The sequence below is a fragment of the Osmerus eperlanus genome, chromosome 8 (assembly GCF_963692335.1).
Source record: "Osmerus eperlanus chromosome 8, fOsmEpe2.1, whole genome shotgun sequence".
Lineage (NCBI taxonomy): Eukaryota > Metazoa > Chordata > Actinopteri > Osmeriformes > Osmeridae > Osmerus > Osmerus eperlanus.
The window spans coordinates 176,776-190,255 of record NC_085025.1 but is presented as its reverse complement, the minus strand read 5'-3'; the positions used below and the strand labels follow the sequence as shown (position 1 = coordinate 190,255).

The window sequence follows — 13,480 nt, the reverse complement described above, 5'->3', positions numbered from 1 at the left end:
GTGGAACTTCAGATGCTAAACTACTTTCTCTGTTTCAGGTCTCCTACAAAGGTGAGCCTTCTTTTTCAGCACCATGTACATGGAACAATTTTCTGTTTAATTTCTCCCATGGGAACAGGGCCACTAATTGGGGTTTCCCTGCCTGTGATCCAGGGATCTCCCACCAACAATGTGTCCCCCACCTCCACGCCCGCCAAGTCAGCTGCTGTCCCGACTCTCGAGCCCCCGCCCACTGAGACGGAGTGAGTGTCCAAAATTTCTAGGGTTAGGGTTAGTCATTTAGGGTTATCCAACATTTCCAGCTTTCACCCAGTTTCAAGATGGTGGAGAAACTTAGCATCTGTATGGCTGCCCATCCAGTCCTTTCCGAGTAGTCAATTAACGGTTTGTGTGGTTATCTATTAAAACATATCAAAATCCAGCAAGTGTTCAACACACAGTTAAAATCATCAATAAAACAAGTAAAACAGTATATTAGCTTGCCAGCAAATGTTACTGGAGAAATATCTGAAGTGCTAGCTAGCTATCATAAATACCAACCATTACAATAAATTAATAAATACATTAACCTAAACCCTTAACTGACCAAAGTCTGCACACTTGGTCATGACTCCAATACGAACTACAAAAGTGTAGAAACTACAGCTCTGTACTCACTTGTCTGACACGCCCCCAGAGCAAAGAACCATTGATGGCTCTAGAAAACTGCAGCTATTTGCTTTGCTGGAGTGGGCATGCAGTGTAATCCTCTGCTATGTCACTATGCTATCTCATACTGGTGTCACTGTGCTATCTCTCCCATACTGCTGTCACTGTGCTATCTCTCCCATACTGCTGTCACTGTGCTATCTCTCTCATACTGGTGTCACTGTGCTATCTCTCTCATACTGGTGTCACTGTGCTATCTCTCTCATACTGCTGTCACTGTGCTATCTCTCTCATACTGGTGTCACTGTGCTATCTCTCTCATACTGCTGTCACTGTGCTATCTCTCTCATACTGCTGTCACTGTGCTATCTCTCTCATACTGCTGTCACTGTGCTATCTCTCATACTGGTGTCACTGTGCTATCTCTCTCATACTGCTGTCACTGTGCTATCTCTCTCATACTGGTGTCACTGCTATCTCTCTCATACTGCTGAAAACGTTTTTTGCTGTGAATGTAACATGTTTGGGACACGTATCAATCTTTGTGTAATTTGTGTAATCTTTTTTTTAAATCTCTCGATATCTATTCCTCATCTTCTTCCCCTCCCTGTCTCTCCCTCTCCATCTCCCCCTCCCTGTCTCTCCCACTCCATCTTCCTCTCCCCCTCCCTGTCTCTTCATCTCCCCCTCCCTGTCTCTCCCTCTCCATCTCCCCCTCCCTGTCTCTCCCACTCCATCTTCCTCTCCCTGTCTCTTCATCTCCCCCTCCCTGTCTCTTCATCTCCCCCTCCCTGTCTCTCCCTCTCCATCTCCCCCTCCCTGTCTCGTCATGTCCCCCTCCCTGTCTCTCCCCCTCCCTGTCTCTTCATCTCCCCCTACCTGTCTCTCCATCTCCCCCTCCCTGTCTCTTCATGTCCCCCTCCCTGTCTCTTCATCTCCCCCTCCCTGTCTCTCCCTCTCCATCTCCCCCTCCCTGTCTCTCTATCTTCCTCTCCCTTTCCCCCTCCCTCCATCTCTGTAGTTCCCTGTTGGACCTGGATCCTCTCTCCTCTTCAGGACCGTGTGTCGGGGCGTCAGCAGCCCCCACATCCTGGGGAGGTAACGTCTCCTTCTACCATATGGAACAACCACAACACATACTACAGATCTCATATATGACATATTAAACATTACCAGCAATGTATCTGTTTTATAATGCATATCATATACAGTATACAATGAGTGAAGACATTTGTATTTTTATTCTAAGAATATAACTGCCAAAGAAGCTCAAATTAAATGGTTGTTGTAACTCACATTGCCGTTATTAAAAGCAGATTTTTTTGTGCCATTCCTCCTTGGCGCTGCCTCTTCAGACCTCCTTGGGTCAGGTGAGCTATCCCATAATGCACCTGTTTTTAGCACTGTAAAGCTCCAGTTAGACCAGTATGTGTCCTAGTGGGGGTCTCTCTCTCACTGGTCTCAGTAGTGTCTCTCTCTCTGTTTCCCCCCCCTCCTCCGTCTTGTTTCTGTTGGTTCACATTGGGGCTGTTCGCTTTGGTTCCTATTTCGTTTTTTTGGTTGTTTTGTTTCTTCACTATCGTGATGCTTTTGGTGACAAATTTTTATTTCTTCCATTTTTTTCCATTTGGTTTTAATGTTTTTTTAAATTTTTATTATTATTATTGTTTTGGGATCTTTATTTGGTTGGGTTGGGAACATTCTTGGTGGTTTGGGGTTTTTGGTGCTCTGGCAGAGATGGCCGAGTCCCTGCTTCCAGCCCCAACCCTTGCTGTAGACTCCACCCCCTCTCCCGCTGCGGTAACTCCCTCCCCTGCTGCCGTGGAGACAGCTCTGGCTCCTCCCACTAGCGCCGCCGCCAGTATGGACCTGCTGGGAGGTCAGTGGTGGGTCAGGGGTCACCCCGGCTTCCAGGGTCTCTGGAGCACTCTGGACAGCTCAGCCCCACCCCACACACACTCACAAACTCACACAGTCACACACACTCACCCAAAAACAGCAGTTTCACATGAATGACAATATATACACTCCATATGAACGTTTAGCGCACCACACCCTTAAGTCTAACACTTGATTGCAAATTCATGAAAGTTTTTCTTTTATCTCATAAATGAGTGTAAATGTATTGACATTGTTAGAATGTCCGCTAGCTTGTAGCAACAAAATGAAACCATTGTGAAGTATAGTTATATTAAAAACCTGGGTTTTGATGAGCCAGTGTAGTGAAAAAAATATGACCCCCAAAAGTTGGACACCAGTCTTACCTAGGTCAGCAGCTCATCAGAAGCTGTATCTTCTGGTCAAAATAAGCTACCTTGCTAATGTGCTGTGTTGGCGTAACCCTAAAGGCTGGACTATACAGTGAGGATCCTCTATACCGAAGGAGTTTATTTATTATTTCAGGTTGTTTTAAAATCACTACTCAGAAAGAAAATTAGCATATGCAGTGCTAATGTGTGACTATAAAGGTGTGTACCCTCTCAATACACAAAGGAACAAATACATGGGTTGACTTACGCACACAAACACACCCCCTGTACATCCCCACATTTCCACTGACACAAACACACACTTCTCATTCATTTTCACATGCTTCAGTTTGATAGCCAGGCAAGCTTTTCCTCCACCTTAGTGAAAAGTAAATCTATCAAACAGCATCATTATCTCATCCACACAAAACACATGCTCCTTTGTCCAAATCTCCTTCATAGAGGAACCTCACCTGTACAGGGAGAGTGCTTCATCACCTGTACAGACCCTGCCTGTGTGTGTGCTCATTCACTCATCCGCTCATCCTGTGTGTGTGCTCATCCACTCATCCTTCTGGCATCAATCATGCGACAAACCACTGTTCTAATTGCAAGCTTTTCTAAACTCCATTTATTATGTTGGTTCTTCTTAAACAGTCATTTTAACCATCTTGTGGTTAAATGACTGTGTCCATCTTAGTAAGATTGAAAAATACAACACAGATGAACACAAACGTATAAAGGTGGTATGTTTCTGTTAAACTTGCTATACTGTATCTTCTGACTTTCATTTTCTCCCAACTCTATTTTCTCCTTTTATTTGTCTCTCTTCATCCCTCTATCTCTTCCTTCTTTGTATACCACTCCTACACACTTCCTATATGTCTTCTTTTTTCTCTCTCCCTCTCTGTCATTTCTTTGTGTGCATGAGTGTGTGTGCGTGCATGTGCATGTATGTGTGTGTGTGTGCGTGTGTATGTGTGTGTGGACCCCAGATGCATTTGCTACCCCTGCTGCTCCTGGCGATGCCCCTGCTGCAGCCGAGGGCGGGGCTACGGAAGCCACACCCACCCCAGCAGCAGACCCTGGAGCCGGTGCGTTACAGGTTGTGTGTGTGTGTGGATGGTGGGTGTGCGTGTGGATTTTGGGTGTGCGTGTGGATGGTGTGTGTGTGTGGATGGTGCGTGTGTGTGTGGGTGTGTGTGTGGATGGTGGGTGTATATATGTGACCATGCTTGGGATCCTTTTGTTGTACCTGTGCACAATGTCAGCATGATGGGTGCGTACATTTACAGTTTCTGCATACAGTAGCTTGGTGTGTGTGTGTGTGTGTGAAAGAGTGTGGAACCAAACACAGACACTGATCCCATAGCTGTCAAGTGAGGGTAGTTGGTGTCCATTGCTTCTGGGTAGAGCAATTGCTGTTGTCATGGTGATTTAATTCTGCTGGTGTTGCTATGGGAATGGTCTTTGACCTTTGGGAATTCCTTCTGACTGGGGTTAGGGTCTACTGGGGACTACCGGGGCTACCAGGGGCTACTATAAATTATTTTGTTTTCTTTCTTGATCTGTATCCTGTTGGCTTATCCCCATGACCAGGCTCCTTCGGTTCACCTGTTGTTGTCTTTCTGTCCAAACTGTCAAAAGTTTTTTGTTTCAGTGTCATTAAAGAAGAACATGGCTCAATGTATGCTGATCATTGTATAAAATTACCCCCCTCCTCCTCCCATCCTTCTCTCCACCCCATCCATAGACCCCTTTGCCACTGGTGATGCTAGCTCAAACTCAGGCTCCCCGTCCGGGATGGACTTGTTTGCTATGATGCCTACGGAGAACAATGTTGGAGGAGCCCTGGAGAGGAACCCTAACCCTAAGCCCTGCTTCACCTCAGCAGCCGGCCCTCCTGTTCCACCTCCACCTCTCATTAACTCCACCCCTAGCATCCGCACCCCCACCCCATCGATAAACCTCTTCAGTGGTAAAACTCCTCTCCTCCCCTCTCCTCTCCATTCCTAACTCCCCTCCTTTCCTCTCCTTGACTTATAATAGTCTGTTCTCTCCTCATCCCCTCTCCATAGATTACCAGCCTTGTTCAGAAACTTTTCTCCTTAGATTTTTTTTTGACAACAATGTGTTCAAATTTGTTTTGTATGCCACAGTGGTGCACCTGCATTTCAGTGTGTGTGTTTGTATTTCTGTGTTTGTGTGTGTGTGCGTTTGTAGATTTATTTGATTCCATACCAGAACCAAGTTTCTCCAAAGTTGATCCCACTCCCAGTGTTGATTTGTTTGCAGCAGGTACCCAACTCCCTTCTTTCCCCTTCCTCTCTTATTCCCTCTCTCCCTCCTCTCTTATTCCCCCTCTCCCCCTCCTCTCTTATTCTCTCTCTTATTCCCCCTCTCTCCCTCCTCTCTTATTCTCTCTCCTCTCCCCCTCCTCTCTTATTATCTCTCTTATTCTCCCTCCTCTCTTATTCCCTCTCTTTCTCCTCTCTTATTCCCCCTCTCTCCCTCTTCTCTTATTCCCCCTCTCTACCTCTTCTCTTATTCCCTCTCTCCTCTCTTATTCCCCCTCTCTCCCTCCTCTCTTATTCCCCCTCTCTCTCTCTCCTCTCTTATTCCCCCTCTCTCTCTCTCCTCTCTTATTCCCCCTCTCTCTCTCCTCTCTTATTCCCTCTCTCTCTCCTCTCTTATTCCCTCTCTCTCTCCTCTCTTATTCCCTCTCTCTCTCCTCTCTTATTCCCTCTCTCTCTCCTCTCTTATTCCCTCTCTCTCTCCTCTCTTATTCCCTCTCTCTCTCTCCTCTCTTATTCCCCCTCTCTCTCTCCTCTCTTATTCCCCCTCTCTCTCTCCTCTCTTATTCCCTCTCTCTCTCCTCTCTTATTCCCCCTCTCTCTCTCCTCTCTTATTCCCTCCTCTCTTATTCCCTCTCTCTCTCTTCTCTAATTCCCCCTCTCTCCCTCCTCTCTTATTCCCCCTCTCTCCCTCCTCTCTTATTCCCTCCTCTCTTATTCACTCTTATTCCCTCTCTCTCCCTCTCTTATTCCCTCTTATTCCCTCTCTCTCTCCTCTCTTATTCCCTCTCTCTCTCCTCTCTTATTCCCTCTCTCTCTCCTCTCTTATTCCCTCTCTCCTTCCTCTCTTATTCCCTCTCTCTCTCCTCTCTTATTCCCTCTCTCTCTCCTCTCTTATTCCCTCTCTCCTTCCTCTCTTATTCCCCCTCTCTTCTGCCTCTCTTATTCTCTTCTCACTGCGCTGTCCATATCTTCTGCTGTCTGTTTAAAGCCTGTTTTTCATTGCCCAGTGTGTTTGTCTGTGTTTTTCAGTGTATTATTCATGTTTATGCATTAGATTACATTTTATACAATGGGTTGTTCTCAAAATCTGAAATGTTATGGATTCGTTCCATTACAAGTTTAGTTACATTTAGTCATTTAGCAGACGCTCTTATCCAGAGCGACTTACAGTACAAATACATGTTAACTTAATGTCATTGCTTGCTCGCCAGAAATTATGATCTTCATTTGATAATGCCTAGCAACCATATAACAATTAATGAGACTAGTTGACCACCAAGCTAAACTGATAACCTTTTTTGTTGGTGAAGATAAACAAAAATCATTGACATCGATAAGAATCAAGAACACACTGAAATGTGAATTACTTCTTAAGAAAAGGATATACATATCCCGGTGATGTAACCATTGTATAAAAGCAGTAAACTCTGTGGTGTGATATATCACAAAAATATAATTATTGATTATTGGTGAGATACCTCTCATGGCACATGCTTTAGTGCATGCAGTTTTTGACATACAGAATATAGTGTGTTTAGTAGGGGTGCAAAACCGAACCGCAAAAGAAAAAATTGTTCAACACACAAACCACGGCTCAGTTTTTACATGTAAGCCGCAGTTTTTCGGATCTACGAGAAAACACAACCTAACACCCTTTTCCCTTCCCCTTTCCTGTACCCTTTCCTGGAGAGTATTAAGAGAGCTAAGTATTTAGAAATATGATCTGTTATATAATGTTATTTTATTGTTAACGTTTGAAAGTTATTTTTGCAATTAACCTTTAGATGCGTGAGTTCTAAATATTTCTGACTGTCTCCACAGCATAAGTTATTTTCCCAAAACGGTAGCTAGCTAGCTTGTGTCATCTTCCGGGCTAAATGACCTAGCATAATACTCGTAGCAATGCTACTACCGTGCTAGTGTTAGGCTACTTGTTAGCCTTCTCAGTAGTACATTTTGAAGCCATACTAAAGAATTTGTCACATAGTTTGTCTATCGGAAAATATTAAATTGGAATGTTTGAAATAGCATATATGCGACGTTACGCTGTGAGACCCGCATTCGAACGATCACATATGTGCGACGCTACTCCTAAATGGAAGGAAAAACGGAGATTGAAAATGTGTTATGTTTGCTTTAAATAACCTGAGTAACATTTGCTTTAGAAAATTATTGTTGATTTCATATGTTATCAAATCTCTGGATGTAAGAATGTTATTCATGCAGAGAAAATACAGAGAGAACACTGAAATGGTGATGTTTTTTTATTCCCCCTAATGTGCTTAACAAACCAAACCGAAACCCGTTTGAGCTTGTTGAGTTGTTGCACCCCTAGGGCCCTATTTTAACGATCTGAAACGCAAGTAACTTTGTGGGCGGGACTCCGGCGCTGTTGCTATTATACCTGTTGGAGTCGGACTAGTAATCCGAAGGTTGCCAGTTCGATTCCCGGTCATGCCAACTGACGTTGTGTCCTTGGGCAAGGCACTTCACCCTACTTGCCTCGGGGGAATGTCCCTGTACTTACTGTAAGTCGCTCTGGATAAGAGCGTCTGCTAAATGACTAAATGTAAATGTAAATACCGGCGGGAAAAATTACTCTGCTCCTGGCGCAAATCAAAAATAGGTTGACAGTGTTTCCTCTATGTCTAAATTTCTGCGGCCATGGTATCAGAAATAGGGCTGTACAATTTTAGGCCGTCTATCAGCAGTGATTGTTAGAGTGCATGTCGGCGAATAGCACGGACACGCGCTTCACACCGCAGTTGAGATTGCGTGTGTGCGTCCTTGAGAACTGTAAGTCGTATAACTTATGTTGTCAGTTCATTTAAGCCTGTTATTGTATTAGTCTATAGTTCTTGCAAATTTAAGTTAACTGGTGATTTTCGTTGTTTGTATTCTTCCCCTGCTAGCTAAATTGCACGTCTGTTGATTCGATAGCGATTGCTGCCCTTGCTCACGTTTGTATTTTAGGTGCATTATTATGCTGAAGTAGTTTTAATTAATAAATTGTGGGTTTATTGTTATTATTTGCTACAGAATGCTTAGCCTATCAAGATCAAATGAAGCAGACAGTGCTTCCGAGTGGCCTACCTTAATCGATAGGCTAGGCTACTGACCATTTACAATAAGTTGTTAAGTCAATTATTAATTGGCAGCATTTATGCCATTTAGAACATACTTTATGAGTGTAAGGTGTCTTTAAGTAGCCTAACTTTATTGCCTAGGGGAAATAGGACGAAAACATGTGCAATATTACATTAGCTATTAGTCTATTACATTAACCTGCTCCGAAATATAGGGTTAGAACTTTGTTTCGGCTGGGGTGGGGGGTTCGGACAGACCTGCCCCCACTGCTAAAAAAAATCCTAGAGGAAACACTGGTTGGTCTGAAGTAGCTGCATTACTCATAGGTGTGGTTTGGGCGTAACGTGCAATAAACCATTTGCCAGGCGCATGCCAAAGCGGTTCACAGCCGAGGAGACAGACGTTTTCGTCAGGGCCGTAAAAGATAGAGAAGTGACATTGTATGGGAAAGGCAGAGCAGTTTTCTCATTGCACTAAGTTGCCCACTCATGCTGCTCATTCAAATTCGTATTCTTATTTTTATATATATTTAAACAAATTAATTGTTATATTTTTAAATTGTTTAGTTCTTCGAATTAGTTTAACTATTGTACTTTTTTACTTGATTTAAGACCTGTATGTTTATTGTTTGCACCTTCTTGCCACAGTAAATTCTGTGTTTGTGTAACAAAGGCTACATGGCGAATAAACCGAATTGTGATTCTGATGGGGATGGGAGAAGAAACCCACCCAAATTAGCTTTGGTTAAACAGGCGTGGGAGGAAATTGCCACAATTGTTACAAATAAAGTTCATATACATAGAGATTTCTCATGAAAATCTTTTTTAATCATTGATGACATGAAAGAAATGTAACACAGCCATACAATAAAGCAAAACAATGTAATCGCCAGCAGTGCGCACGGGCCAAGGATGCGCCCTTAAAATAGCATCTGAATAACGCGCCATTGACTGTAGACTACGTTTTTCCTGGTCTGTGGCGGAATTGTTTTTCTGAAACTGCAAAATAGCACCAGGAAACGTTTGCGCCGGAACACGCCTCCTCTTTTCACTGAACCGCCCCCGGGAGCGCAAGGTCATTCCCTAATTTACCGACGTGCGTCTGTGGAGGGAAAAGTCCGCTGTGCGTCGAGTGCAAAATAGGAATGACACTTGCATCAGTGTACAAAGTCAATTGCGCTGGGTGCAAGATAAGGGCCCCTAGTGTGTAGTGCAGTGTGTCTGTTGGTATGGTATATACTGTATATATTGTGTGTGTAATGTACAGTGTGTCTGTTGGTATATCATTTATATGTATTCTAACCCTCTTCTCTCCTTCAAATCAGCAGATGGCTTCTCCACCCCCCTCCTGTCATCCACCCCCCTCCTCTCATCCGCCCCCCTCCTGTCATCCGCTCATCCACCCAAACCGGATTCTTCAAACATCATGAACCTGTTTGGGGGTCCCTTGCCCCACCCCTCGCTCTTCCCCGAGGAGGGGGTGGGAGGGTTCTCATTAGATGGGGTCGTTTTTGGTATTTTCATTATTAAGATGGTTCAAATGCAGCCATATGTCACAATAGGACCATGATTCCAATTGTGTTAACATTTAACCTGATTATACACAAATTACTGAGTGTGATTTATAGTGTTCCTTCATCAGCTTGGATCCACTAGTTCTGTACTTTTCATTTGTATTGTGGATCAGGGCCAGATATGTGTCAGAACTTGGATGGAGGCTTGTAGTTTTATGTAGGCCAATTGACTTAACCCTTGCAGAGTCACCTGTGATTGGTAAAAGCTTTAAAATTGATGCATCATTTTGGGATAAGATTAGTGTGGTGTGCTTGAGACTAGTGTTGTCAGGTACCAACATTTCAGTAGTCTGTACCAATACCATTGACATTTCACAATTTGTTGACAGTAACAGTCACCTACAATATCTAAGGTTGTAGCCTACTTATCATCAATACAATCACAATGCATGTAGGCCTGAAGGCAGAACATGAGTGGAGACTGTGTAGGCCTGAAGGCAGAGAGTGGAGACTGTGTAGGCCTGAAGGCAGAACATGTGTGGAGACTGTGTAGGCCTGAAGGCAGAACATGTGTGGAGACTGTGGAGGCCTGAAGGCAGAACATGTGTGGAGACTGTGGAGGCCTGAAGGCAGAACATGTGTGGAGGCCTGAAGGCAGAACATGTGTGGAGACTGTGGAGGCCTGAAGGCAGAACATGTGTGGAGGCTGTGGAGGCCTGAAGGCAGAACGTGTGGAGACTGTAGGCCTGAAGGCAGAACATGTGTGGAGACTGTGTAGGCCTAAAGGCAGAACATGTGTGGACTGAGTGTAGACATGAAGCTAACTCAGCAGAGGACTTTAAAGAGCTGAAATATATAAATCTGGACTTGAACATAATTTACTCAGCAGAGGAATTTAAAGAGCTGAAATATATAAATCTGGACTTGAACATAATTTATAAGAAGTAGAAAGAGTGGATTCAACACGCTTCATGGGGCTCTTTAAATGTTGCCGCAAAACAAGCACAAAGTAAATATACATCCCAAACTCCAAAACACACATTTTGGAAAACTGTCATCTAAAAGCCTCTGTAAAAATGTGTTCACCCTGTTGTGCCCTCTCCTTTCGTATGCCCCAGTGTTAGGTATTACATTTGCAGTATGCTATAAACCATAAAGGACATGAACGGTGATGTTTGCAATTTGGTTTCTCTGGGTTGACGATGTTCTCATTGTCATCTGACATCACACCTAAAGTATTTCAATTTGTGGCTCTTCCACTTTTCTTGTCAACAACTTTTAGTGGAGCCCCTGCAGTGTTGACAATTTAACGACTGTCGCTAGATTGAGCAACTTTTTGCCTTCCCTCATGACAAAAAATCTAATCTAGCGACAAATCTAGTGAGATTTCTTTTGGCAACACTGTGCTTGTCATGGTCCGACACTGCAACCCAGTACTTCAGAAATTCTGGTATCTTACCGTTTTTTTAATAACATTTTTTTACCGTCTTGGTACTGGAGTACCTGTTTTTGTAACAACACTACTTGAGACCACAGTTTTATACACGTGTACGTGTGAATGTAGTTGTGTGTGTGTTTCTGTGTTCTTATGTATGTGTGAGTTCACCAAGCAGGGGAATGCTCCTGTTAGTCATGTGAATGATATCTACTGTGTGTGTCTCTACTCTGTCTGGATAGGGCTTCCCAGTGTGGAGCTGAAGGCTGACTCTTAACCCTTCTCTGCCCTCATGCTGCACTTGGAACGGCCTCTTTTGGCCTGGCTTGGCCCACGTTGGCCTTGTATGGTTTGGTTTGGTTTCATCTGGTAGAGTCCACCGGAGGTGAGCCCCAGCCAGCAGCTCCTGGAGCAGAGCTAATGTCAGGTAAGACTCACCTACCAGATGTAGACACACCTCTCCGCATGACACACCCACACATAGACACGCCCACATTGTGGTCTATGTTGTACCTGTTCTTGCTGATATCCCTGGTACTGTAGATATCTCTGGAACTGTAGATATCTCTGGTCCTGTAGATATCTGTAGTACTGTATATATCAGTAGTACTGTAGATATCAGTAGTACCTGTAGATATCTCTGGTCCTGTAGATATCAGTAGTACCTGTAGATATCTAGTACTGTAGATATCAGTAGTACCTGTAGATATCTGTAGTACTGTAGATATCAGTAGTACTGTAGATATCTCTGGTACTACTGTAGATATCAGTAGTACCTGTAGATATTGTGGTGCTGTAGATATTCCAGACTGTCTTGCATGTACAGAGCAGTAGAAGCTAAGTGAAAAGAGAAATGTTTCATAAATTCCACAACAACAGGTACAAAAATGGCAGGCAGGCTCTAAATGTAGGGACAGACAGGAGTTCAAAAACCAAACACATAATACAGGGCTCCAGACTAACTTGTTGCCTTGGTTGCACTGGTGCGCCTAACTTTTTTATTTAGGTGCACCAGCACAAAATTTAAGTGCACCAAAATTTTTCCTTGCGTCGCCACAATTTCAAGGTCACCTTTTTATCACGCTCCATATACATTCATATATATTATGTAAATGATCTTAAACAAGAATAAGGTGTAGGCAAATATTTTTTTTATTTGAAGCACAATCATACTGTATATATAAAAAAATCTTTTAAGTGCTTCACTGAGCTACCAAACTAAAACATTTTAAGCAAAATAAAACATTTCAAAATAGAAAGTGCTACAGTTTAAAAGTGCTTCCCTGAACTGAGACCTAACATTTCATGGCTCAAAGTCTTATAGCGGGTCCCACCTTGCTGTCCCATGCCCTTCAGATGGCCAACACCTGTAATTTGGCCTTCTTGCCTTATGGTCTTGGCTAAATCATCTTGCCACACTCTCCCTAGCATCAAAATCCTAGCTCCATGGGTTAGCTCCATGGCCCAGCTTCGTAACTCAGGGGTCCGCAATTCATTTTTACAAGGGGCCACATGAGAAACCTGAAATGTGTTGGAGGGCCTCATCAATTTGCTCACTATTCATTTTCTCCCATTGTAAAAAGCAGTAAAGTATATATTTTGATTAGCTGCTACTGGTTATCAGAAGAATAAGGATATTCTGTAAATATTTATATAAATATTTTAGATTTTGGTGTAGGTCAAATAGGAAAGATTATAGAAGTAATAAACAGTATAAACAACAACAACAGTGTTTCATTTTATTTGTAACCAGTTAATCTTCACAAACACTGAAAAGTTGTTTTGCAGTATGTTAAAGATGTGGAATTGATCAACTTTATACAAAAAGCAATACGTTTTTTCAGTTCATTTTGTTCTGTGAGAGAAATCCACTGGGCTTGAACAAGTGCATCGAAATCTGTCTGAATGTCTGAGGTGGATATGCGAAGGACAGCTGACAGGTAATGATCAGGGTCTGCAGTTCAACTAGCAAACCATCAGCCTGCGCCCACTGAATCAGTCAAGTTCTTATTATGTCCGCGTTAGTTTTTTTTCTTCACAGCTTTCACTTTGACCTCAGTAAACAGATACTTAGAAGTCCATGTCTTGTTAAAAGTTAATCAGTGGCAAAGTTTTTCATTTTCGAGGGCTAACCAACAGCTAACTCTCCTGTCGGTGAGGTTGCGCAAGCGCACATATATGTAAATCGCCTGATCACTAGTCTTTCAGGACTACATATTTACTACCGCTCAACACATTTATTTATTTTACA

At 43.2% G+C, this 13,480-nt stretch overlaps 2 protein-coding genes across 9 annotated transcripts in view; both read left to right on the top strand.

Annotated features, from left to right (window-relative positions):
- snap91b (synaptosome associated protein 91b) overlaps nucleotides 1-13,480 on the top strand; it is a 39,818-nt gene that overhangs the window by 16,402 nt on the left and 9,936 nt on the right. For 5 of the 8 annotated variants that reach the window (XM_062468199.1, XM_062468202.1, XM_062468200.1 and 2 more), the window contains exons 11-17: nucleotides 39-51; nucleotides 154-242; nucleotides 1,670-1,746; nucleotides 2,004-2,018; nucleotides 2,384-2,527; nucleotides 3,893-3,991; nucleotides 11,603-11,656. In XM_062468199.1, coding sequence (XP_062324183.1) covers nucleotides 39-51; nucleotides 154-242; nucleotides 1,670-1,746; nucleotides 2,004-2,018; nucleotides 2,384-2,527; nucleotides 3,893-3,991; nucleotides 11,603-11,656 — 491 coding nt within the window. The remainder of the gene's footprint in view (nucleotides 1-38; nucleotides 52-153; nucleotides 243-1,669; nucleotides 1,747-2,003; nucleotides 2,019-2,383; nucleotides 2,528-3,892; nucleotides 3,992-11,602; nucleotides 11,657-13,480) is intronic. The other 3 variants (XM_062468205.1, XM_062468204.1, XM_062468203.1) reach the window with 2 other exon arrangements.
- LOC134025282 (uncharacterized) lies at nucleotides 4,096-11,650 on the top strand. Its single transcript, XM_062468213.1, has 4 exons — nucleotides 4,096-4,875; nucleotides 5,121-5,195; nucleotides 9,606-9,794; nucleotides 11,472-11,650. Exons 1-4 carry the CDS (start codon nucleotides 4,701-4,703, stop codon nucleotides 11,504-11,506), a joined length of 474 nt encoding a protein of 157 aa, XP_062324197.1. The 5' UTR covers nucleotides 4,096-4,700; the 3' UTR covers nucleotides 11,507-11,650.

Excerpts from the sequence above, each read along its gene's own strand:
- LOC134025282 (XM_062468213.1), top strand. The coding sequence starts at position 4,701 with ATGGACTTGTTTGCTATGATGCCTACGGAGAACAATGTTGGAGGAGCC. Across the intron at positions 4,876-5,120 it reads ATCGATAAACCTCTTCAGTG|ATTTATTTGATTCCATACCA; the intron begins GTAAAACTCCTC and ends GTGCGTTTGTAG. Across the intron at positions 9,795-11,471 it reads ATTAGATGGGGTCGTTTTTG|GGCTTCCCAGTGTGGAGCTG; the intron begins GTATTTTCATTA and ends CTGTCTGGATAG.